Source organism: Alosa pseudoharengus, unplaced genomic scaffold, assembly GCF_046254945.1.
Source record: "Alosa pseudoharengus isolate Yale_2024_CS ecotype anadromous, Long Island Sound unplaced genomic scaffold, YU_APseudo_1.1 YU_APseudo_1.1_scf_8, whole genome shotgun sequence".
Taxonomy (NCBI): Eukaryota; Metazoa; Chordata; class Actinopteri; order Clupeiformes; family Clupeidae; genus Alosa; species Alosa pseudoharengus.
This window is the reverse complement of record NW_027468870.1, coordinates 23,073,342-23,100,656: the sequence shown is the minus strand read 5'-3', so window position 1 is coordinate 23,100,656 and position 27,315 is coordinate 23,073,342. Positions and strand designations below refer to the sequence as shown.

Genomic DNA, 27,315 nt, shown 5'->3' with positions numbered 1-27,315 from the left:
AGTACATAAAGAATACTTAATTGCTGAATGGATATGTCCCATGAATGCTAGGCTTTACCCAATAAACATGGCTGTGAAGGCACATATGCCGGACATAAAAGTACAAAATATCCAACGAACACCCTTTTATGTAAGTTGCTTTAGGAACTAAGTTCTCACATTTTCTCCATCTAAGAAGGTTGCTGTTGGGTGAAACATAACACTGTGCTATGGTATCCGATCAGAAACCCTACATTTTATGACGATGTGCTGTAAAAAAATAAAATGCTCAGGGTGCTTGCAAAAGGTCTGGAAAAGTGGCAAATGAATGACTTGCTTTCCAGACCAAAAGTATGAGTATGAAGTTTGGGTGAAAGTCTTGAAAATGTTTGGATATTTTGCAAATAATACATTGTTGATGGTGCACAAAAAATATCAATGGCCAAAATATTTACTGAAAAGGGCAAGCACCCAGTTCCCTGTTGAATGTGGGATGTATATTGTCTGTTGGAGTGAAGCAACAGTACAAACCAAAACTTTGAATCAGAACTTTTAATAGTGTGATACATTTTTTAGTCACTTAAGTCTTCTCACAACCTGGGTAGGAAAGTGTTAAATGTGTACAACTATACATCTTGTAATTCCCCTTACATAAATACAGATACATACAGCAAATGTACATTTAATTACAATACATTCAAGGACATTCATTTAAATTCATTATTGCTTCTGGCCCAATTAAGGAAATATATGCAGGCCTTTTGTGAAGAGGCTAAAAACCAATAAAAACAGGAGGTTAAAAAATTTCTTTGGAAATGTTATATGATTATGAACACTACAATCACAAACCAACATTTTACAAATGAGCAGTTCAATCCGTTGGCTCTTGAACAGGTGCAAAGGATGTCCGTCCAGTAATAAATATCTACTAAATATCCAAGTCTTGTAGATTACCCCAGCTGGAGCCAACCTTCACTTTGACACAGAGCTTCACGTACAGCTTCACAGCGGACTCCATTTCTTTCTTCATAATCTGTGCAACCTTGAAAAAACAAAAACACGACAGGCATTCAGCACATCTCCAGACAATGGCTTTGCTCTATAGTAGCCTACAGACGGTTGTTGTTTTACATGTATGAGGTCTTCTTCAGCGACTTCATAGATGAGCTCATCGTGGAGTTGTAGAATGAAGTAAGCTCCTCTCAGGGGCCTGGAGAGGACTCGGTGGCGCCTTGATCCTGAGAACATGCAACCAGAGACGGTTAACCCTTGAAGGTGTGTGTTTTTGAACATTCTAACAATATTCATTTCCGCAACAATTCAAGGTTTTAAAATTCTATCTTGAATTCAATGAACCCAGATATTCCTTAGAACGTTTGTTACTCATATGAGAAGCGCTCTGCTTAACGGCTACACTGAGAGCTTCAGACCCTCTGCTGTGGATTAAGGGTTTGTCTACTCTATACATTCTATGTACCTACCATATCTGAAATACCAGAAATGGAATCATATGGAATCCTAGTCACAGATATGAAGAAGCTCATTCCTCTGTCACATCTAAGGAAGATCATTCCTTCTGTGATTGTCATCATTGAGGAATCTACAGTTGTATTTCATCATGGTTTAGCATCTTACACAACATCCTTAAAAATCATAAAACTGTTCATGGCATACAGGGGCACCATGACAGTGACCCACCTGCTCCTGGGACGGGGTGCTGATGAGACTGGGGTATGTTCTGGAAAGCTTTGTTAAACTGCAGCTGAATGTTGACTGTGGCAAGCTTGACGATGTCAGCTGCAGACCCTTGGACAGTTGTGTTGACTGCCTGGCGTTCAGCCTACAGAGTTAATCAATTTAATGAGACTGACTACAGCTTGCCTTGGGCACTGATGATTCTTTTCATGGTAAGACAACTTACATGCGATCTTATATACATATTTTTATCTTTTATGCCTGGGAGAAACCTCCTCCTGCCAAGAATGGTCTGTACATAGCCATTTTTGCTACAGTTCTTCACAGTTTCTTTTAAAAAGGTCTGTATTCCTGAAACAAGATAAAAGAAGTCATACCACGGCACACTTGGCAAGTTCAGTTAAAGCATTTAACTCCTCTAAATCTGTATATATATATTCACCTGAATATCTTGATTTGAAAGATTCAATGTAAGATGCAGCATCATTCTCATCAATGTCCATTTGTTCTCCAAGAGATTTTGCTCCCATGCCATAGATGATTCCATAACAAATCTGTCGAAGAAAGGAAAAGACTCAAGAAACACACTCGTGTTTTTTTTAAGCTGAGTCGCCATTACTGATGCAACATAAATAAGAAGCTGTGAGACTGCTGTACCTGTTTTGCCTGCTGTCTCAAACGATCATCTACTGATGCAGGGTCCACCATCTTCCACTCAGCTGCAATGCTTTTGAAGACGTCTGCCCCGCTGTTAAGCACCTTGAGGAGTCGCCGGTCACGCGACAGGTGAGCCAAGATTCTGAGCTCTAACTGAGAGTAGTCAGCTGCTAAGATGAGCCCTCCTAAGTAATAAATTACATGGCCAAGAAACAACAAGAAAACATTTTATCATTTTACCAATGCAAGACAACACCCAACACTTTTAATGATTGAATGAACAATACATCTTAGTGTGCCTCACCTGGGAAAGGGACAAAAGCGTGCCTCATACTAACTGAGAAAGGTGTGCCCCTTTCTTGTGGAGTTTCCAATGTTTTGATGAGTGGTGCAAATTGCTGAGGAATCCTTGATTTTCTCCTGTGAAGAAATTTCTGAATGTAAGAAACTGATCTGGTCATTGTAGAAAATATTCAATTACAGGTTAGTTACATATTCAGGTTCAATTACCTTTTTGAGGAACCAATACTACTTCCACTCTCCAATGGCTGGCTTTCCCCAATTACTGTGGGCATCTCTATATCAAAATCTTTGGGGACATTCTGAATGTTCGGTTCAGTGAAGCTAACTCTTCCTACATACGGTTGTGATAGATATAAAAGAACATTATAAACCAAATGGTGTACATATTTTACAAACAACAAAGAAATTATGTTAATCTATGTTTACTATACTTATCTCTACCTGTCGCTGTATGTGTTTGTGAGACTGGATGTATCCTCTCCATATTCAGTACTGGATGCAGACATTTCTCTCTTTGCAGTGGAAAAACTACCTTGGTCAGGGCATTTGTGATTCTTCTCCATTCTAGAATAACCCCTGGTAACTGGTGCAGTGGTTTCAGTTTTTCTAGAATGTCCTGGAAACATTTATTTTGAATCACAATTCATAATTACAGAAAGAACCTTTACAAACACAAAATGCATAGGAAACAACAGAATAACAGTTTGCCATAGTGTGTATATTGCTGATTTACAGTATATTGACAGACCTATACAGACTGTCCGAAGACCTCAAACATGGCTTCTGGCGAACACACAATGAATTTCCAATCATAGAATTGTGGAAAGTACCTTTGTGGTGCTAAACTGTTTAGCCAGTCTGACCCGACCTCCACCAGGTCTTCGAGTGTAACCAAGAGTCTTCTTGGCCTTCTGACCATTTACGTCCCCGTTTGGAGGCAACTTCAGCTCCAAGAACAGCACCTGATAAACCCAGACACATTTCTCACTTCTTCAGACTTTTCAACAATGAGAAATACAATTCTAGGGAGCTTGCTGTCCAAAATGGCAAAATAAATTTACATACTGGTATAAATTAAATTAAGGTATAAATTAAAAATAGCAGTAAAAATGTGGCAAAGGTATAACAGATGATTATCCAACTTTACACAAGGTAGGTCCACCAACACTGTACTTAACAGACCTCTGCAACATCGTCAGGGCTGGTCAGGGAGAAGCTGTGCCCAGTCAGCTGGTATGCCTGGGACTCCAGGGCTTTGAGCTTGGCCTGCATCACATGCTTCTGGGCTTCGCACTCCTCGGTGCTGAACCCAATACCATTGAGCTCCAACAAAGCCAAGCAGTACTGGTTTGGCATCTCCACGTTGTGAAACACATCTGGAAGGGAAAAAATGTTCAGCACCCTAAAACCATAGTGAATCCCCTTCCTCCCAAGGGCATAAGTATACTTCTGTGGACAAGATTTCACGCAAAGCAGGTGCGCTCTAACCTGACCCTCACCAGATGAATTTCGCTCCAAATCTGATCCCGATATTTTTACACTGAATACTGAATGCGATATGCGATATGTATATAATCTGCATTTTAAACAAAATGGCCTAAATGTTCAGGTTTAACTCTATGCCACATGTATGTATGTACGTCTGCATGCAGAGGCAGAGAGGGGAGCGTGTTGAGTCGGTCGTACGCTATGAAAGAGCTGCCTACTTTCCAGTGGACAGAGGAGCAAACAGCAAAAAAAAATCATGACGCAATATTGATATTAAGATATTGTCCCAACTATACATCTCCTGAAATATAAATCCTGCTCCAAAGTATTATTTTTCTGCTGTGCTAACGGACACAAATTATGGTGCTGCACAATCAGTCCATATGTACAGTACATGCTCAAACGGTGTCCACAGAAATATACTTTCCCCTTAAGTGGAAGGCTGTTTTCTATTGAAGCTTTAAAAGCTAGTCGCGTAAAGCAATACCTAACAGACTGTCCTTGGACAGAAGGTCAGTGAGCTGGGCCATGACTCTGTAAACAAGGACGCATTCCACTGCTGCTCTGTACCGTCCGGAGTAACTGGCATCCCCACTCATCCCTAAACTTTGCACGCCTTGTCCTGGACTAATACCGTCCAGCAGAGAGAGGTCTTGTGGGGCGAAGTTTGTCACCATGTTGTGCAGATTGCGGTCTTTAGAGCCAGGGTCCAGCAGCCAACAAGCAACCTGCACACAATGAGAATCACATGGTAATAACATAGCATGCAAATGGAACTCAGTCTTTGAAACATTATGATACGGAGAGGGAGAAAGAGGCCCACCCACCTTTGGGTCTTCGAAGACTCCTCCAAGTGAGACTCCACAGGCCAACAACAATGTCTTGTAGACTTGAAGGAAGTCATACGCAATTGTAACTCCTCCATCATCAGAGAGAACCTTCTTTTCTAAACAGCTTTGAATTCGCTTCTGTCTCTCGGCAACAGTCAATTTGTCATCCAGAGGAGGAGGGGCTAAGCTTGCACTGATGTCTGTGGACAGGCATAAATACATGGCAAATTGTTTTACAATCTACACATTATATTGTTTGGCATTTAGCAGACACTCTCATCCAGAGTGAACTAACTAGAGATGAGTAACCACTAGACCACCACCCATACAGTATACTTAGAAACAAGGAAGATGTAGGGGAAAGGTTAGGCTTGCAGGGATTCTGTTTCAGAATCAGTTTTATTTGTTAGCCAAGTATACTTACGTACACAAGGAATTTGACTTAGGTAGGTGTTATCTCTCTACACAGTCAACAAATATACATGTGGTACTAACAAATAGACATGTAGTAGTAAACAGACATGTAGTAGTGTAGCGAAGGAAGAGAACAGTGACCCCAACCGGTCTTGAACCTGGGTCTCCGGGGCAATAAACCTGCAGCTTGACCGCAACGCCAAAGAGACAGGCCCGTTGGTCAGAGCGCATACCAAACTATGTAAACGGTACTCCGTCACAAGTAGTTTATGGTAATACCTGTGTTTGTCTGTTCCTGCTGTAGAGATATGTAATAGGCATCTTTTCCTCCCCAGCACACAGAGATGCCAACAACAACAAGCCCTTCATCTCCTTTCACAGGGAACCCATCTTTCCTCAGGCTTTTCCCTGGGTGGACACCTACAACCAGACATACAGTAAATCAGCTGGTCTACCAAATACAAAGAGCTACAGTAATTTCCTGTGTATTAGCCGCATGGTGTATAAACCGCAGGACAGTGTTTTATGCAAGTGAAAAGAAACAAAACTATATTAATACCATATTAATTGCCCCTGTGTATTAACCTCATGGCTGAAGTAATTTTGCAAAATCAATTTATAAACCTTGGCTAATAGTTGTGAAATTACAGTATTGCTTAAATTGAGGAAGAAAAAACACTGAAAGACATGGAAGGGAGGCTGCTGTGTAATGGATGAAAACAAAGTGCACCTGACCTTGTTTGTGTTTTACTCCTATGACCGACTTGGTGTCTGGAATGCGATCACACTCCTCACAGGCGAGAGCCAGAGCAACCCTCTGCTGCGTTTGCCACTCCTTCACAAAAGTCTCAAAGAGGCTCTGATCACTGGCCACATCAATGATTGTGAAGGACTCGGGACTGCTGGGAGTGAACCCCATAGATATCTGTTCCTCGGTTGCCTCATGTGGAAGGCCACTGTCAGTTAGAGGGTTGTTATCGCTGAGATTGGATTTTAATTTCACTTCCACATCAGGCCAAGGTTTTTCTTTGGTGTTCGTTGAGGATTGGGGCTGAAGTGGTGACTGGATGGCCGAGGTGGTCATTTTGACCCTTACAGGAGTGACAGGCTCTGGGGTTGGAGGAATGATGTCACCCCCTTGTCTGGACCGTGGGTTTCCTATTGTGTTGTGTGTCATGACAACATCATTCTCACCTACATTGTTTATATTTTCAGTGTCAACCACATTGTCTTCCCTCTCAGCTATCAAACCTTCATGATCTGAGGAGTCTGAATTTGTCTCCACTGGCATCTCACTGAAAGTTGAAAACTGCTCTGACCACTTATCAAATACCTCTTGCATTCCTGGACTCACAAGAAATGAGCACTCACTGATCTTTGCCTCTGGGTCTTTACAAATCACTTTTCTGTCAACAGGCCCAGGGAACTCAGACATAACACACTCTTCCATACCTGGCCTCTCTGGTTCAACTTGATCAGCTGTTGGCAGATGGCCACATTTTAACACACTATTCATTTTCTCCAGGTAATGTTCTCCGATCAGGAGGGAATCCCCCCACTCAGACAGGTTGAATGACGACTCGCCCCATTGGATGGCCTCTTGAACTTCACCAAGGGGTGGACTATCTGGGGGTTCCTCAGGATCTGCTGCTATTCCATCCTGAGCGACCATTCTGTTCTCTGCCATTCCATCCACTGCTGTCACTTTATTCTCTTCCGCCATTCCATTCTCTGCCCTCATTCCACTCTCTGTCGTCACTCCAGTCTCTTCCGCCATTCCATCCACCTCCTCCTCAGTTTCACCTGACGCATCCTCTGCTGCCAGGGCATCCAGCAAGGAGCTATCATATAGACTATCAAATAGGAAACTGCTGCTACCATTGAGGCTGGTCTCCACTGCATCTTGTGGGATCTTCTGGCCGTTGTTGGACTCTAGAGCTTGTGGGTCATTTGCTTGCTCGTCCTGCTGTGGAGCTCTCAAATTCTCTTCGATTACTTGATTACTGTAATTGAGAATTTTTTCCATTTGACTGTCTGTCAGGGAGATGTTGTATTTGGGATGGGCTAGGGTACAGCTGCGAAGGCAGACATTGGTAGGACTTACATTGCCCGATAACCTCTCCCTGTTGGGGTTTGTCTCAATACCAGATTCCTCAGAAGACTTTTCGTCTTCAGATACTGACAGCTTAAGCATGACATCAGTGTGGGATTTCATGGTTCCATTATTAGCTTTTGAGTTGGCATCTCCCTGAAAAACACCATCAGTGTGGGATTTCATGGTTCCATTATTAGCTGTTAAGTTGGCATCTCCCTGAAAAACACCATCTTGCTGCTGTATGATTCTCTCGGTCTGTGTGTCTAGCTGAAAACTGTCACCAAAGTCCCCTGCATTCCCTGTGTACAAATCAGGGGATGTACATTTCTCTGCTGGTGAGACAACAGTGACTTGTTTAATTCCTGGTGTCCTGATGTGACATGATGATGAGGAAGTGTCTTGGGGAACATCTTGACTTTGACATGAGTCTTCAGCTTTGTTTCTGTTTGTTTGTACTAAAGAAGATCTCTCTGTTTCGTTTTTGGCCTCGCTATGCATGTCCTCGGTAAAAAAATGCTTGGATTTAAATCTGACCTTCCTCCCACGGTCCTGATTCTTGTCACAACTTAACCTCGGGACTTCCTCAGAGTCTTTCAACTGGGTTGCTTGCTCAAGTTTATCTGTATTTTTGTCGCCTTCTTTACTTGTGTGATTTTGATCTTTAGCTAGGTCTGAGGAGGGCTGATCTGTCCTCTCTGGAAGTGATGTGCTGTATTTATTTACGATTTGTCCATCATGTCCATCTGTCACTCCTAAATCTTCCACTTTCCTACGTTTGGACACCTGAGTATCAGGTGGTGGTGCAGACTGCTCCTCGGTGGCAGACATGCCATTTGTATTTAACTGATTGTCTGAATTCACATGAACAGATGACTGAGCAGACACCGTGTCGTCCACTGGCCGTTTCTTGGCTTTTGCTTTTATGGACCTCAGCACTTTATGCAATGCACTGGATCGGCGTTCACAGTCAGCAGGCGGAAAATCCAGCACAGGATTTGTAATGGTGTTCTCAGTTGATTTGTCAACAGAAGTGTCCATGGGTTCTTCCCCGCTTTCAACATTCTCTTTGGATGTAACTTGGAGACGGACAGTGTCGTCACACGCCATGTGCAGACTTTTCGTGATCTCTGTGTCTTTCACCACTCCCTTTGCATGTTTACAATCTGCACTTGTATTGGTGTCAGTCACTCCTCCTTTAACACTTGCCTCATTGACCTCAGGCTTGTGCACCTCTGTCCTCTCTGACTCATCATCAGCTGATCGCTCTGCTGTTGGCTGGTTTGTGCTGCCCCCTAGTGGTAGAGAGGCTGGATCCCAGTTCACACCCAGCATGGCCAAGTCCTGCTGCAGCAGGTGCCTCGCCTCGGCCACAATCTCCAGAGCTGCCTCTCTCTCTGTCAAGGGCTTCTTCCCGCTGACCCATATACAACGTAAGCTTCTGCGTTCCTGGACTTCCCATTCAGTCTCGTCAACGGCCTGCTTGGAGCTAAAATGGAGGAGAGATCACATGATCAGAAAGAAGTGAAAGGATACTTATTCATTATTTCCATTCAATCCTGTCATATAATAATTATAATATAGTAACAGATTCTATGCACAGCAAAGCCCTTGAATTTATTTAATTCTACATTACTTATTAATATGGCATTCGTCTTAATATAAATTTCTAAAGATTAAGCTTGTTTGTTGGGTTTCCATGAAGTGAATCTCAAACTTTTCCACTCTCTGGTTTTACCTTTTGAAAGGGACAGCTTTCCTCAGCACTTTCTCTACATCTGCAACCTGCGCATGGGCCACATCTGCCACGGTGAGAAGTCCTGTGCTGTACAGGGTTCGTGCGGTCTGGGCGTTCAGGAGAGAGATCCGCACCAGATCACAGAGTTCTCTCTGCACTCCGAAACTGAGGCGACTCTGGAACTGTGACAGTAGTATCTCCAGGTTGTGCCAACCCAAGCGGTTGCAGAAGACCGTGACCATTCCTGTTCATATACAACATAGAACCAACAAATAACCTAACTAATAAATTATAACTACATTTCAATTAGTGAATGAAGGAAAACAATACAAGTTCCCTTTGTCCTGCGTTTTGTTTGTTAAGTGATGCACAGATAATGTTCCATAAATAAATGTCTTACAAAAATCATGCATGATCAAAGTCATGAAAATAGCACAAGAAAAGATAAAACAAAGGTATTGTCATCAAACCTATTACCTGCATAGGTGGAGGCTGACTGTTGAAGAGACTGAAGCTGTCCTCTGCTACACCCGTACTTCTTCGCCACAATACCCAGAGGTACCTCATTCACCAAGTCCAGTAACACCAGTGTAGTAAAAAATCTATAAATATTAACATATCAATATTCCATGTGCAATTCTATGTCTGTTCATTCATTTAAAAAGCTTCACATCAGCCTCCAAAAATTATTTAGCAAATAATCATGATCATCAGATTATACTGCAAATCTGACTACAGTACATCTGTAAAAGGGATTCGGTACCGTTTATGTATGGCCATTTGCCTTCGTTGTTTGTCAGTCTTGGCAACCAGCTTCCCACTGACCGAGCGTGCCAGGAAACCCTCCTGGATTCCCACCATTTCAGCCACACGCTTCATCGATGATGGCAGCTGTTCCCAGAGACAGAAAAACTGGTACCAGTCAATTGTGGTCCAGTCTGCATACACAGGGGTTATCTGAAAGAGATATAAATCTATGAACTTAAACACTATATTTAACAGTGAGCAAAAAAAAAAGACCTAACTTATGACTTAGTGTATTGACAGTAACAATGAAAAGTGTTCCCTTCAAGATCTAGTTAAATGTCAAATGAAACTGTATATTAAAATGTAAAAACATTATCACTGCACTTACAGTGTGTACGTATTATTAGTCCTGCCATGTCTCTATGCTTACCTGGTAAAGAATATGGAGGTCATTCTCCAACACAAATCCCTTCATTGCTCTCTGCAGGTCTGCAAATATCCCCAGGGCCTCCGGTGGTGACAGGGATGAGGACAGAGTCGCAGAGCCCAGATGAGTGGGACAATACCTCTCCTCTGCTAAACAACACAAACAAACAAACAACCAAACAAACAAACAGCAGCTCCATAATGTTGCTACTGCAATCACCTGTGTGCACACTGGTGGCCATGAAACTTCGCAGATGACGAAAGGTTTGTTAGTGGAAATCTACTGGGGAATCTGTCTCACCATCTTTGTCGTTCTGGATGTGGATAAATTCATTGTCCATGAGCCACTCTATACAGGCCTCTATGGCTCCACGACTCTTGTCCTTCGTGCTGGATGTTGATCCTGCACTCCCTTCCTCTGCTGCCAGACTCGCTGCCAGTAGCGTGCAGGAGGCATAGAGCTTCACCTCCTCCGGAGTGCTCGCAACTCCCCCAACGATAATCTGATAACACCACAAGAAAGACAGCAAGACGAATACAACTACCTGAATAGTTCAACACACTGGTGATATCGCTGAGAAAGTGAGAATGTAAGGATAAAATAAATTTTCCTTTGTATGTTATGTTTCCCCGAGTCCCTTCCTTACCTCTAGAATTGCCCGAAGCATACTAGTCGTAACGCCCTCACCCTCCTTTTTAATTAGACAGCTGCTGATTGGCTTCAGCGTGCCCTGTATCAAGCTGACTCCCTTGAGACGTTCAGACTCCTTACAGACCAGCACACTCTCACCTGGATCAGAGTCGTGTTTTCACTTTGAATAGGCAAGGTAGGTACACTACATATTTGCTCATAATACACAACAACAAACAAGTTAGGGTTTAACTAACAGTATGAGTATTTCACACAACACATCAAAATGCGTAACCCAACTGAGAAGATTAATCTGATATGCTAATGATTTCAAGAGGTTTTGAAATGGGTAACTACAGTCATTTCCGATGTATTAGCCGCATCATGTATAAAGCGTGTGATGGTGTTTCATAAAAAACGTTGTATTGACCACACCTGTGTATACCTGCAATAGCCCAATGAATCAGAATCAGATCAGAAAGAAGAATGAAGAAAAATGAAATGCATTCCCATTCATAGCCCGCCCCTGTGTATTAACCTCATAGCTGAGGAAATCTTTGCTAAATCAATGCATAAACCTTGACTAAGAGATTACAGGAAGGAAATTACAGTAAATTGCAGTGGAGCTCGTTCCCTTACCCTCAGTGTCCACTCCTTTGCGCCCCGCTCGCCCTGCCATCTGCTTGTAGGTCAATATGTCCAGCAGGTGGCCGTTGAAGACCGGGGTACGGATGATGACGCGTCGCGCCGGAAGGTTCACGCCAGAAGACAGGGTAGACGTTGCGGCCAGGACTCGAATGCAACCCTCACGGAAGCCATTCTCTAAAATATCCCTCTCGTCAAAGGTCAGTCCTGGGATTGAAGAGTTGGTTTAAACTATGTAGAGCATAAACTTAGAAGAGTAGCCACATACTTATTTAGCTTAAGACTATTTATTGACCATACATGTCTTCATCAATGATTCCATTTCTTTTTTTAACTATGTGCATGTTATATATGTGAAAGCTAGGTAAACATATCTATCCACATACATATAGGTATATGTATGTGGATAGATAGATAGATAGATAGATAGATAGATAGATAGATAGATAGATAAATAGAAATATGATCATATAAATCATATAAATAATAGTATGTCCAAGTCTACCCTGTTCATTTTGTACCTGCATGATGGAAGGCCACGCCCCATGGCACAGTGCGCTGGAGAATATGATCGAGTCCTGCAGGGGACCGTTTCAGCTGAGCCACCACATCCAGCAGACCCTCATGCTTCAGAGACACAGGAGGTGGGCCTGACGAACCCTGCTTTTCTGTAACAGTACAAGTTATAGGTAAATACTGACTCCGGGAAACTTAAAGGAGAATTCTTGAGAATTCTTTAACATCATGCCCCCAGAGCACTGTAGCTGCCTGGCTGCTCTGGCTGTTGGCTAGCTAGATATCATCGATCTTTTTTGTTTTATTTCGTATCGGTGAGTACCTTGGTGACCTCGAGAAATGAAGATCTACGTGAAATATCGCAAATACATCTGTAAAAATTAGAAAGAATATATTGTGCGTGGCAAGAAGAATTTCATCTGAAATTTTCCAGGCAGTCATAGATGATTATCTATTTTCAAATCTTAAACAACCCAGCCCACGCCTAACATCTGGCACAGTTCCTGAGAACTTTAAGCCCAAACCCTGTGAGTGATTTTATATGTGTACCTTTGTGATGGAGGTTGTAAAATTCCCTTGCAATGCTGTCTGTCAGTTTCTCACACCAGCTTTTAGAGGGGCAGAACAGCAATACAGAGTGACCATCCTGTATAGTCTCAAAACACAGGCTTACAATGTGGTCATCATCACCCTGGGGAGGAAAGAACAGTCTCAAAACACAGGCTTACAATGTGGTCATCATCACCCTGGGGAGGAAAGAACAGTCTCAAAACACAGGCTTACAATGTGGTGTGGAGATTTGTAATATACTGACTGCTAGCAGTTTTAAACAGCTCCACATTTACTAAAATGTATTCATTGTTATCGACACAGCAGGCTTTTGACTACACTCATCGTTCATTTGGTTAAGTATTGCAGTCACTGCAACAATAATTAAATGACAACACTTGACATTTTCAGGGGGCTAAGCAGGGCAAGTGACCTTAAGTGACCTTGTAGGAACCTGGATAGTGCTTGTACAAACAACAAACTACATTGATGCAAAGTGCAGTGGAACATTTCTGAGGGGAAAATCCCAGAGTGGTTAAAATTACATTGTTTAGATAAATACCTGCACCTGTGGAACTCTTCCAGACCTCGGTTTACTCTTTACATTTTAACATTTTATCTTAACTTCCGGGTAGCCTTGTTCCTGACCTTAACTTGAAGAGCAGGCTGGAACTTCCTCATGAGGGCCATTGAGCCATCGTAAACACTGGAGCCAATCTTCACCCACTCTTTCAGAGGGACGGGTCGGTAGTCTGTATGATAAAGCTCAGCATCCAGCCAGGTGGCCAAGAGGTCCAGATTGGGTAGCGTGGCACTCATCCCCACAATCTGAATTTCCTTAGAAACACTCTGGCTTTTTTCTGACAAAGATCTATGCAAAGATCAAAATACAGGCATACTGTCAAAGCAGTATTGGATGTCAATATTCATGTCCTGAATAGGTCCTGAAAAGTTTTCTAGGGACGTATAGAAGCATACTAAGAAAGCATACTAAGAAAGTGTGCAATGATTGTATTGAGATGCAGATCGAGACCTTGTATCTGCAGTTGAGGTTTTCTGTGCAATGAAGCGAATCTTGGTCAGTAGAAGTTCCAGCAAATAGCCTCTCCCAGAGTCTCCAACCATGTGCAACTCGTCTACAACCACTATTCCTGAAGACAAAAAATGCCATTATTCTTAAATAATAATAAAAAACAGAAAGATACATGGATACATGGAATACATGGAATATCAAATGGAAATGAAATGCTTATTACAATGAGATGAAAATAACATTCAAAATAACAACCATTGCATGCTATGAGATGTATTATCAGAGATAAGTAAAAACAACATAAATAAATCAATAAAAATATAGCATTTACCCAACAAGTCCATTCTGTCCTCTTCAATCAACCTATTGATGAGTCCATTTGCTTTCTCTATGGTGCATACAGCCACATCCAGAGCCCCAAACCCGCCCGCAGCGGACGTGCTGCCCATATAACCCTCCACCCTCACCCCCGCCTCCTGGAACACATCCTGCAACACGGGCCACATCAATCAATGAGTGAGCAAGAGTTGCTACTGCTATTTATTGCAACTACTGCAGTATGTTCCTTTGTTCTGTATGTGTATATTAGCTTGTGGATGTCTACATTTTCCCTTGGGGTTAATCAAGTATCTATCTATCCATTTATCCATCTATCTTTTAATTGTTGATTACATTCAGAGTCAAATACAGTTAGATGGCAGATAAAAAAGAACTGATAATCGTGAATGTGAACAGTCACAGATCATAATGAGTATAAGTGCTGCTATAGTCTTTCAGTAGAACAAACATGCACACAGTTAAAAAAACGGAAGTGGTCAAGAAACAAGAACCAACCTGCAAATAGAACATCTTTTCCCGGGCCACAGACACAAATGGCAGAATAAATATAGCTTTCTTCCTCGTTTCAAGGACTCTCTTGAGAATGAGTAACTCAGACACTAAAGTTTTCCCAGCACTCGTAGGAGCTGAAATGTTGAAAACAAACAAACATACAAATAAGGATGCAGAATGTGCTCAACCATTAAAAATAGGATGAGTGAATCACTGTTTATTAAATAATTAGTTAATTAATTAATTTGGACACATAAAAAATAACTTGAATGAATCCTGCATTTGATTAATTACAATCACAGTGAAGACTATGAACAATTGTTCAACATCTTGCTGAAAACATGCCAGCACCCACATGGCGATTCTTACATGCTGCAGAATGTTTAAAAAAAAAAAAACAATTTACCTGAATACACTAAGTTTTTGCCTTCCAGGACTCCTCTCTGGGTGAGGCATTCAGCTTGCCACTCAAACATGCGCTGCACACCCCGGCTTTGGTACCGGTCAAGCACAGGCTTGGGAAGGCCCCAGCTTGAAAGAAGTAGCTTGTCTGTGAGATCAGTTGGAATCGCCATATGCATACTCAGTCCTAAAGACGTATTAATAAGGCAAAAAGGCCACAGCAGGTTTACTGTATTGTTTTCAAAGGCATCCACTTCCATCACTGTACAAAAACATGCCTAGATGATAGCTATTTATGCACTGATGAACACCTGAGGGGTGTATATATGATACAACTATGCAATATATAAATATGAAATGATTAATTACTATCTGTGAAATTCATATACCCCCTGTACACATACATTCATCATTTCCCTCAGTTTCGAATCATTCAATCCACAAGACCATTCATTCACATTACTGAATGATCCGATTTGAATTTGTTCACATTCACATCACAACACTGACTGCTGAGCTTTGATTTAATTTTAAAATAACAGTTAAACCAAATGCTTGCATGTCTAGGAAAATAGGCCTAGGCCTACATCTTTAGCACTGAACTCTACCTGCATCAGCCAGCGTTTCCCCCAGAGAGCTCTGCTCCAGGCCAGAGGGAGGAGTGAGCACTGACACCGAATGATTGCCCAGGGAACGAGACGGCAGCTGGTGGCCTTTTTTCTCCTTTGCCGCTGCTACATGGGTAGGGCTGAAGAGGATGTAGTCCTTTCCTGTGCTTTTTGATTGTTTACCTTTAATCATAGATTCCTCAGCATCCTGATTTTTCTTTCTTGGAGGATAAGAGGGATTTCTGTCAGACAGTTTTGCCTGTGTGGGGGCTGTTTTATGAGTGTCAGAAGTCTTTTCGTCCGGGTCACTTTTAGATTTCTGTGCATCATGGTTTGAGTGTAGCCCTTCTCCGTCCTCGCTGAAGAGCAGTTTCTGTGCCAAACTTTTACCATTTTCCAACCGTTTCCAAGTTTTCTGACAACCCTGGGATACTGGGATTGTCCCTTGGCCTGCCGGTTTGGATATTTCATGAGAGGTTGTGGAGCTTTTATTCTTCTCCTTTGTAGAATTTACTCTTTTAACGCCTACAGATGAACTGGGATGAATTTCCACTCCACTCTTTGTTCCAGTCCCACCAGGGTCAAGTTCATCTAAGGCTTCAAGAATCTCCTGATCCATGGCCAAAGTGTAGTCTCCTACCTCCTGTTCATTATCTTTCTGCTTCAGATGCAGTATGGTCAGGCTATGGTTGTGAGGGTATGCAAGATGATGTTACAGTAAGTTAAAAGTATCAGTAAAACTTACCCTAATCTCTTGTATAGCCCTGTCGAACTGTGTCATCTCATTGAACCCCCCCCCCCCCCCTTATACCTTCCAACTTCCTTTTACTATGAGACTCATTCTAAACAGACAGATTTGCATATTTCATTTGTGCAATCACTTGAGTGACAAAGGCTTTTGAACGCACCAAAAGTAACAACCAACTACCCAAACACCACCACCACCACATCAACTACTACCGTGACTGACTGACCGTGACTGTAAACAAAAACTTGTAGCTTGCTACAAAAAAACTTGTAGCTTGTTATCCAGATAGATAGATACTTTATTTATACTTAATTCAAGATCCTTACCTTTTTGTCTTGTACTGATGACGCCCCATATAAAACTTTCTTTTCGATGGTGGACTCGAAGAATCCATATTCAGCGATCACAGGTGAAAGTTATTTGTTGTCATTTGACTGCTAGCTACTGATAGCCTAGCTTTAAAAAATCAAACTTTGACAACTAGTAGGCTAGCTAGCATTCTGTTAGTTAGCTAATACCTTTGTCATACCTTTGCCATCAGCCACGTCCATTGTGTTTCTCATCGGAAGTACAAGTTATAAATAATGAATTGATATAGACAGAAATATTTACAAATGCATAAACATAGATGATGTAAAAAACCTGGACATACACACAACACTTCAAAAAAGCCGCCGGGTGCTACACATACAAATGTTCGGGTTGCAAACTCGAACTTTCACATCAAGAGTTCCACAGGTAAACTCGCATCTCAAGGGGCACTGAAATTTTGTCTGGAAGTATTTATGTATAGCCTGGCGAGCCAGACCCACATTATAATGTAGGGTCTGGGCACTCACCGTTCGCAGTGCTCAGTCCGAGGGTCGGGATGATCAGTTGTCTTTCAAATTCCCTCTGCACGCAATAGGACGCAATAGGATATTTGTTTTCAAGTAGCAGGGAATTCAAGCCAAACCGTTGCAACTCTGCCATCAATCATTATGTTAAGCCCAACAAACGACTCTATACACGATTTCAATGCCAGATTTAGTTTCGATTTCTAGAGCTCACAAGTCAACGGAGAGTTGCTAGACTAGCCCTGGCAGCAAATTAATTTGCTGCCGCTACGGGCGCGTCTAGATTTCTAGGCTAATTTATGTATTCTATTTTTGTTAAACTGGAGAAATATATTAAAATGTCGACTTTGAAAACAAATTGATAGCTTACCATTTAATTAAAAAATGTACAGTTGCCTATGACCTCGTGTTTTAAATGGCTGCGTGATGGATTCACGTTTGTCCAAACTTTAAATGACTTAAGTAAACATTAATAAATTAGCTTAAATTAAGTTTAAGGTAAAGTCATATAAACAATATTACTAATAGGCTAAAAAGGCTAACATTTAACAGAATAATAACAATAACCACAACATAGGCCTACAAACAACAACTAAGCATTAATTGGTGAGAACTAATTAGGCTATGACTAGGTGAAGTGTTGTCCTGATCAAGATTTCTCTCAGCATGAGCAAGCACGTGTAGCCTATGTACCATAACATTGAAAAAAAAAAAAAATAGCAACAACAACAACAACAACAAAAATAGCAACAACAACAAAAAAAGAAGTGTTTAAGAAAACTTTGTGGGAAGAGTTTGTGTGTTCAGCTGATGTTTTGTGCAGATTAATGTGCCATAATTATAGCTGCAGCACATGTCTTGTATTTGTGCCATGAGAAAGAATCCTTATTTATTAGGGACATGAAAATTAGTACAATCTGCAGAATTTCAAGATTTTGCAATAATCATTAATTGAAGACATGCAAGCACCTGGTCATCAAAAGGATATACATTGTATCAGCATCACACAAACACTATAGTGCAAAAGTAATGGAATCTATCTTAAAATAATTTTAGTGACTCATGTTTCCTTTTGTCTGTGGCGGGTTTTGAGTAATTATGAGTGCATATTTCCTTATAGTCTACTGTAGACCTAACAAAAAAGCTAAATGGAGGAACATTTTCCTAAACAGTCAAACAGGCTCCTAACTCCTGGGTTGTTAGTTTTACAGTGGTATGGTCACACTTACATTTACACTCTTAGGTGAATCATTACACATTGGTAGAATGTGTAACTAGACTGAGTCATCCACTGACTCATACAACAAAGTGATACTTTGTGATACAAAGTGATACAAAGTGTCATGGCGGACTATGATCAAACCACTGCTTTCTTAGGGGTGTGGGGACAGTTTCAGCAGGTTGTATTCTTTGTTCTCTGTTTCAGTACAATCCCCAATGGATTCAGTGCCTTTTCAGTTATATTTTTGGCAGCTTCACCATCCCACCACTGCCTCATCCCCGAAGTGAACCTGACCGAGGCATGGCGAGCGGCCATTATCCCGTCCGCGACGGTGGACGGGCAGGCGCAACAGAGTATGTGCAGCAGGTACAGGCTGGATGTGGTGAAGAACTTCTCCGATGGAGGTCTCGTCCCTGGACTGGATGTCAACGTCACAGACATCGAACAGGAGAAATGCTTGGATGGATGGAGCTACAGCACAGATATCTACCAGTCATCCATCGTCACAGAGGTTTTGACGACTGACTAAACTATTGAAAGAAAATTAACTGCAAAACACTTTCTATAATGGTGATGGAAACTGTCTTGTATTATTTGATAGAAAAAAATGATTTCAATACCATAACTGCATAAACAGGGACAGACATGAATTGTGTTCTCAAATGTATCTTGTACAAGTTGATCCTATTGTACAAATAATTAAGGCATTTGAGAGTAGAAACACTAGCAATGCCATGGCAGAAATTGAGGTCTCATCTGATTCTTGCAGTTTGACCTTGTTTGTGGTCAACGCTGGAAGGAGTCGTTCACCTCCTCGGTCTACTTCATTGGTGTCTTATTTGGGTCCTTCTTTTCTGGTCAACTGTCAGACTGGTAATAAGAAAGTTTACTGAAAGTTTAAGGATAGATCGATGAATGTTGGATCAGATTACTTGGTTGAATGACAGATAGATAGCACTACAGCATAGTACTGTATCTGGTCCAGCCTTCCTAATTCATAGTTGGATATGTCCACTAATATAAATCTTAATGCCCAGTTCCTTGTCATTGCATTTGCAAGTTTGCCAATGTAACATGTATATCTCCTTTTTTCTCTTTTATGTTTAGGTGTGGCAGGAAACCAGTACTTTTCATGACCATGATGATCCAAACAGTGTTCACATTTATTCAGGTTTTTTCCACATCTTGGGAAATGTTCTCTGTTATTTTCTTCATTGTAGGGATGGGGCAAATATCAAATTACGTGGCAGCATTTGTCTTAGGTATTCAAAATATTCATAATGTCTACCTCATATACATACATATACAGGTGCATCTCAACAAATTTGAAATTCATGGAAAAATCCATTGACCTGCCCACAGACAGACTAAAGGCTCAGGAAACCATTGCCGGTGTTTCAACTTATTTAGCTGATTAGATCTCAGGTTGACAGTTCTGTATAATAACGTTTTTATTCTAATCTTTTGATATATTATATTATATTGATAGATTTTTTATTTCCATTAGCTGTAAACCATAATCAGCAAGATTAATAATGAAGATTAAAACAAAAAAAGGCTTGAAATATTTCACTTGATGTGACTTGAATCTAGATTATATGAAAGTTTTAGTTTTTTTAAATAAATTACAGGGAAAAATACAGGGAAATACAGGGACAAATATCATGATATCATGAAATCATGATATTCAATGTTTTTGAGATGCACCTGTACATACATTATTGGCTTCCCTGGTAAAGATGAGTAAAAAGGGGTATAAAAAATGTATATTGCCGTGTTATCTTAGTTTCACAATGAAAGCAATGAAACCTTAAAGGGAAGCAAATTATTAAAAAAATATTCTGACAGGGAAAATTTGCTTCTTAAGGATTAACAAAAAATAAATCTCCTTTTGAGTAAGAATAAGAAATTGTTGAATAAAAACCTAATAAATGTGTAATTACACTTAATAGAGATGTTATTTAGCACTAATACATACACATACTAGCCTGGGTGTTCCCATGCTGCCTTGCGCGCGATTTGATTCACGCTGCTAAGGCAGCCTGGAGACCATGGAGCAAATTTTCGCCTGAGATAGGGGACCAATCACAGAACAAGGGGGAAAGCAAGACGATGATGAGCTATGCACAGACGCATTTGATAGACATCCGTGGCACCCAATAAACGGATCTGGGCATTTTTTTCAAATACGAGAAAATCGTCTCATTGAGAAGTGGTGGCGCTAGCCAGGCTATACACATACAGTATTAGTTATGTATTGATGGCTAACATTATGGGTTCCATAAACTAAAGTGTTATCTGAGTTTTTAATAAAAATATGTTTTTTTATACCCGTCTTTACCAAGGGTGCCAATAAATACATGCATAAATGTGTTTTAAGTCATTTTTTCTTTTCTTTCATATTGACAGGTGCAGAGATTCTGTCTGGTTCTGTGAGAGCCCTCTACTCATCACTCGGTGTCTGCTTCTTCTTTGCCATCGGCTACATGATGCTGCCTCTGATTGCATTTTACATACGTGACTGGAGGATGCTCTTGGTTGCCCTGTCTGTCCCTGGACTGATCTATATCCCCCTCTGGTGGTAAGTATTGGGGACTGCAATGGCATAGAACCAAAGGTCACGTTATGCGCAACAACAACAACACTACAATTTCGCAGCGGCAGAAAGTCAAGCTTCAGAAGGGGAACATCCTACGTTGCATTGGTTCTACCTGTGCACTTAACACAGAGGATTCCACTAATTAGCTGATCTATCTGACTGATGGGGTGTGCTAATGAGATAAATCAGCTGGTTTAGTGACTTAGCAGGACATTAACCCGTTTAATCCCAACGGTCACAATTGTGACCGTACAAAAAAATCTTGCTCTTGTGCCTTTAAAACTGTTACTGGATGAATTATCAATACATTTCTCTCAAAAATAGACACCTGAAAGTGCAGTGTCAAATGTGTAGTGTAATTTGTCACATGGCCAGAGCTGCTTATGTTTTGGTTGCACCCTGACCAGAAAATGTCCACCCAAAAGCTCCCAAACTAAAGCTTAGAAAAGTATCTTTATGTAGGCCTACACATAGGACAAAGATTTTTGGCACACATAATCTTTAAGGTGTCTAGTATGGAGGGATGCAATTGAAATATGTGAACTTTGTTCAGCGTTCTCATAGCATGATTTTAGGGATTTTCACACGTTTCATTGTGCAATCATCTAATTTCCACTAAATTCCATTCAGAGATGATATGGGGACATTGTCCCAGGTCTGTTCTTTACTTTTAAATTTGTATCACATGGCATTTCTCTACATGGCCTCTGAAATTCTCTAGTGCCAATTTTTACATAGAAAATCCATTATACCACTATTATAGGTATTGTATTAGCTGATTTCGTTTTCCCTTCCTTGTTACTTCCTGCACATATCAGATCTAACTGACAGATTTTACAATCACACCTTAAAAAACAGTAAATCATTATACTTATTGACTATTATATTACAACAAGGTGGTGGGGGGTATAATCAACTTGCCAGTCAGCCTGTTGAAGGCATATTGGCTGAATTTATGCAGACTTGCAGTAGATATGAACAACCTTACCAGAAAATGTATTCCCCACCCCTTTTCCCAACAATACCCCATCCACTTATGTACAGTAAAGGGCCTCTGCCACAGGGACCAGTCAGACGAACCAGAAGCAAAGCTTCATGTGATCAAAAAAAAAGTGTCTCAAGAATCTGCTCTGACACTATTGTATGTCCAAATTACAGAATGTTTCCTATTATGCATTTAGAACCTTATTTAATTCAGTGGTAAAATTAATCAAATTTAGCAATATAGTGGATATCACACCCCTCTGACACTAGATTAGGCCAATAACTGAGGTCAGAGCAGGTTCCTATGCTCCTCAGGTTTATATGTAATAGGATTATGGACATGGGTCCTGTGTTCCCCAGGTCAAGCATTGTATGTTTCCAGGGTCCTCCAGCTTTATAAAGCACATAATAGGTACCCGAATGAGCATAGGTCCCAGGATACAGAGGACACTGGGAATATAGGGCCTTATGAAGATGGCAAGTTACTTAGTTGCATGCTGTGATGAAAATATGTTTAACAGCACTCACCAAAACACACCTCTCCACGTGTGTGTTTCATGCCAGACAGGCTCATATGGTAATGCTGTTGTATGCATTTCCAGTGGTAAAATTAATCAAATTTAGCAATATAGTGGACATCACATCCCTCTGACACTAGATTAGGCCAATAACTGAAGTCAGAGCAGGCTCCTATGCTCCTCAGGTTTATATGTGATGGGATCATGGACAGGTGTCCTGTGTTCCCCAGGTCAAGCATTGTATGTTTCCAGGGTCCTCCAGCTTTATAAAGCACATAATAGGTACCCAAATGTGCATAGGTCCCAGGATACATAGGACACTGGGAACATAGGGCCTTATGAATATAAGGCCTTTGGAGCATATATAGGGACCCGGTAACATAGGTTCACTTCATTTAGTGACCTTAACAATACCACTGAGCAAAGGAGACCAATTGCTGGTCCAATAGAAAGGCAATTAATGGCATTGGAAGTATGACAGTAGACTTGCAGGACAATCTGTTGTTTAATTAATTAATTAATTAATTAAATAATGAATTATAAAATTAAATAATACAATAATAAATAAACAAACAAACAAACAACATCACTTTTTGTAACATTTGTGGTTGCTGTTGTATTGTAGGGTGGTGTTGTTTACATTATAGTCATAATAGTGTGATATAATGCCATTTCTATGTAAAAATCGGCACACTTATAATATAATAGAGAATTACAGAGGCAATGTTGAGTATTGTATTGTGATACAAAATTAAAAGTAAAGAACAGACCTGGGACAATGTCCCCTTATCATCTCTGACTGGAATTTATTGAAAATTAGATGATTGCACAGTGAAATGTGTGAAAATCCCTAAAATCGGACTATGTTGTTTCCCAACGGTCACAATTGTGACCAAGCATAAAACACTCCTTTTCACCCACTTTTTCAGGAAAATTTGAAAAAATAGTAATTGATTACTTTATAGGGTTACTCAAGACACATGATTTTGATATATTCAAGGAAACATTTGGGATTAAACGGGTTAACTTCTAGCCAGAGGTTTCCACCTCTGCTTTAATCCTTATATTTGGTCATTATATAGCTCATATTAAAAAATATAAGCCTGTTTGTAAATAGTTGTTCCACGTGAGTATCTTTCTGTGTAGGTTAATTCCAGAGTCTCCTCAGTGGCTTCTGTCTCGGGGCAGAGTGCAGGAGGCGGAGGCCATACTGAGGGACGCCGCCAGGAGGAATAAAGTCATTGCTCCAGAAGTCATCTTTCTGGAGGTACTTAATAGAAAAATTAACAAAGAAACATCTATACCTGACTTAAAAATGAAAACCCTCATTATTGCATCTAAAGTAAAATAAAAATGGCAAAAATAAGTTTGAAAACAGTTTGAAATAAACATAAGACAATATGTTTTGTTTATTTTAGGTAGAAGATGGATCTCCTAAAGCTTCAGTGAAATATAGTTTTCTGGATCTCCTTAAAGTGGCCAAAATTAGAAATATAACACTTATTCTATTTTTAGTCTGGTAAGTGTGTGTAAAATGTAGAAAAAAATAATAATATTTGCCACAGTACTGGTAAATGATTTACCATTATTGTACAAAATAAAATGCATTGTCAGAAAAGTCAACCTCTATGATTTGCAAGCAACTGCACTGTGAGTTTTTTTGCACAGGGGAATGGGTAATGTTCATCACTCATTATTCAGCTGCGGTGTATGTTTAACTCCTATGAGCACTGATTTGTACTAAATGGGCCCAGATGTTCATTCACAGAGGTTGTAGCTAATGAACTATGCTGTATTTACATGGCACTAAAACAGGCAGCAATAGCTGTGCTTTACATATGTAATAACACTCCTAAATCATTGTTATGTCCAGCACAGAAAATAATATGGATCTAATATGAGATAAACAGGGGGGGGGGGTAAAAAGTGCAGTAGAACAGGGGTTTGTTTATTATTGTATTATTTACTACTACTACTACTACTAATAATAATAATAATAATAATATGACCATCATCATCATTATTAGCTTTATGCCACCAGGATGACTCTGAGTATGGGTTATTTTGGCCTGTCTCTGAATACATCCCGTCTGCATGGAGACCCCTATATCAACTGCCTCATCTCCGCCGCCATCGAAGTTCCTGCTTACCTCATCAGCTGGCTGTCTGTGCACTTCCTCCCCAGGAGGCTCTCCTGCGTGACTAGCATGATGCTAGCAGGGGTTGCTCTCTATTCCATACAGATAGCACCAGCCGGTAAATTAAAGGCAACCAGACCACTAGGCATAGTTACATATGTTGTTCTATGTTGCTGTCCCATACTTTTGTATTGTGCAAGGAAGACATGTCATAGTATAAGCATGAAAACTCTGGGACTTGCTGGCAGTCTAATGAAAGACACACATGATTTGATTACATAGATTTGCCAACAGCCGCCAGGGCTCTGGAGATGCTAGGCAAGTTTGGGATAGCCACTGGAACAGCCCTGATTTTTGTCTACACCGGCGAGTTGTATCCAACGGTGATCAGGAACACTGCAGTGGGGACCTGTGCCATGGTGTCTCGTGTGGGCAGTACCGTCGCTCCCTACCTCTTCTATTTAAGTAAGTTAAAGCCACATATGCAACAATTTCCCCGTTTTTCAGGTATGCTTTTATCAGGCAACTCGTTTTGATGTCATCTTCTAATTCATTTTAATGATATATGGTCATGTGAAGGACAGAGAGATAACCGCACGTGTTGTTCCCACCTGCCATTGAGGATATGTAGGCCTACTATGCAATTCTGTGTTCCAGGCTAGAACACACCGCAAAAATTAAAGAAAACCTTTCACAGATTATAATGCCAAAATAGACCAATTAGCTTGCTAGCAAGCTTCTACAAGTGCCAACAAGGCTCTGACTGGAGTTTGTAAGGTTTTGCAGGGACAGTTGCAACAGGGGATGGTTGCAACATGTCAATTTTCTCCAATCAGAAACAAGGTAGAGTGATGACACTCACACTGCATGCTCAGTTGGATGCCCCCCTAGCAGTGAAAAAGCAAGGAGATTCCTGAACTGCTCCAGGATTTATTGTAAAAAAACTGTTTTTTAGGTATGAAAGTATTTATTTTCTTGAGCTTTGTTTCTGTTAAACTGCTGTCACTGTTTTTGTGATTCAGCTCAAACGTATATGATTTAAATGAGTGATATGTTAACTTTAAAGGGACACCAGGCAACGTTTTCGTGTTAATTACTCATCTTCGTAAGTCGGTATATGGTTAAATGACTCATTACAGGGCGAATGAAGACTCTCTCGCCCGCCCCTACTGCCTGTAGGAAGAATATCCCGCTTGCAAGTTCAGTGTATCGTACCCGACGACCGAAGCAGTTTCAGTTTCCATCCTGCATCCACAGCACAGAGGGAGGCTAACGAAACGCTAGCGATTGTTGCAAACGTGTGTATAATGGCAGAGCCGGCGAAGAAGCAGCGAAAACCCTTGACGGCAGATGCAAAGAAAAGGAAAAGAGCTTCAGACCGAGCGAGGGGGAGTTTCGTAGAGAAAAAGCATCAGGCTTGCCTGGTGTCCCTTTAAGCTACTATGGTTAGCATGTGTCAAGGTCCCCTTGTTTAGCTAGCACATGAGGTTTTATCATGGCTGACAGGAACGGGGACAGTTGCAACAACTGTTGCAACTGTCCCCGTACAGTCCCGTACAATGCATAAATATGATAATATAAAATATATATTTTTAAAAACATGTTTTACATGACAATAGTCTAAATAAAAGTGAATTGCCTCCCAAATTGGCTCATAAAATGGCCCTGATATGTCACTAGACATTAAGAAATCATGTTCATTTCAAATACTTATATCACTGACAACAGTAGTCCGGCCAGGATATTGTCATTTAAAATGTGAAGTTGCAGCCCTCAACTGATGTTGATGTTGTCATGTTGTGTTTTGGCCGGATGCGCCACCCTCCACCTATTTACTAATCACGAGGTCAGTAGTGTTTCGGCATCCAGATCCGGTTGCCAGCTCTGCCAGTCAGGGGGGAGGGGATATACCGCTCTACAGTAATTTGAAAGTGATTGCAGTACCAGTTTTGGCCACAATCTTACATACGGTTCCTTTAATTTGGCTGCTTCATTAAGGGGGCCAAGAGCCAACAAAACGTATGCTCTTTGGTTCCATAACACTTCTCCCCATGCGATGGTCTTGTCTCTCTACAGGTGCATATCATGCGGTCCTCCCTCACATGGTTTTGGGGAGCCTGTGTGTTGTGTCAGGAGCGGCCACTTTCCTGCTGCCCGAGAGCTTCAGAAGGCCTCTGCCAGAGACCTTAGAGGCGATGCATCAAAGGGAGCGGTGAGAATAACGCAGCCATATTCCCCAGGAAAGCCATTATGATAATTTAGTCCCATCTATCTATTTATCTCTCTTTATGCCTGTCTGTCAATCAATATCTATCTGTCTATCTGTGTTCATACTTATGATGTTATGATGTTATATGTAGGCTACAGTAATACTGCATGTCTTGCAGGTTGAGACCATAAGTAAGCAAGATACAGATATTGCAAAGTGATTTAACATTACATATAATCCCCCTAAAACGAGTCTACATCACAAGTACAGTTTCAATGAAGAAAAAAATGAAGTTAGCATATAAGCTAACTTGTTAAAGTAATGATATAATTGTATGCCTTTTTCCATTTATCAGGATCAAATGTTCCTGTTTTTCCAAAGAAGAGGATCCAAATGAGAAGTTGCAAGTCAAGCTCACAAATAAAGTCTTATTGGAAGTCAAACTATAAACAAATTTGGTATGCCATCTTATAAGAC

At 40.9% G+C, this 27,315-nt stretch overlaps 2 protein-coding genes across 2 annotated transcripts; one reads left to right on the top strand and one right to left on the bottom strand.

Moving 5' to 3' along the window:
* Window positions 1-863: 863 nt before the first annotated feature.
* Window positions 864-16,979, bottom strand: polq (polymerase (DNA directed), theta). The gene is made up of 31 exons (XM_076274549.1): window positions 16,659-16,979; window positions 15,585-16,267; window positions 14,981-15,163; window positions 14,578-14,708; window positions 14,075-14,231; window positions 13,744-13,861; window positions 13,359-13,581; window positions 12,711-12,852; window positions 12,167-12,313; window positions 11,640-11,852; window positions 11,017-11,159; window positions 10,671-10,872; window positions 10,374-10,519; window positions 9,960-10,153; window positions 9,674-9,798; window positions 9,197-9,440; window positions 6,102-8,947; window positions 5,646-5,786; window positions 4,950-5,152; window positions 4,610-4,850; window positions 3,817-4,010; window positions 3,465-3,596; window positions 3,076-3,250; window positions 2,842-2,965; window positions 2,636-2,751; window positions 2,332-2,516; window positions 2,117-2,228; window positions 1,901-2,025; window positions 1,678-1,819; window positions 1,111-1,217; window positions 864-1,021 (listed from the first exon to the last, which is right to left on the bottom strand). Exons 1-31 carry the CDS (start codon window positions 16,724-16,726, stop codon window positions 908-910), a joined length of 8,076 nt encoding a protein of 2,691 aa, XP_076130664.1. The 5' UTR covers window positions 16,727-16,979; the 3' UTR covers window positions 864-907.
* Window positions 16,980-18,511: 1,532 nt separating this feature from the next.
* LOC143112651 (organic cation/carnitine transporter 2-like) lies at window positions 18,512-26,845 on the top strand. The gene is made up of 9 exons (XM_076274928.1): window positions 18,512-18,901; window positions 19,160-19,263; window positions 19,498-19,652; window positions 20,800-20,971; window positions 23,638-23,758; window positions 23,910-24,010; window positions 24,533-24,747; window positions 24,912-25,094; window positions 26,706-26,845. Exons 1-9 carry the CDS (start codon window positions 18,512-18,514, stop codon window positions 26,843-26,845), a joined length of 1,581 nt encoding a protein of 526 aa, XP_076131043.1.
* The last annotated feature ends 470 nt before the right edge of the window (window positions 26,846-27,315 follow it).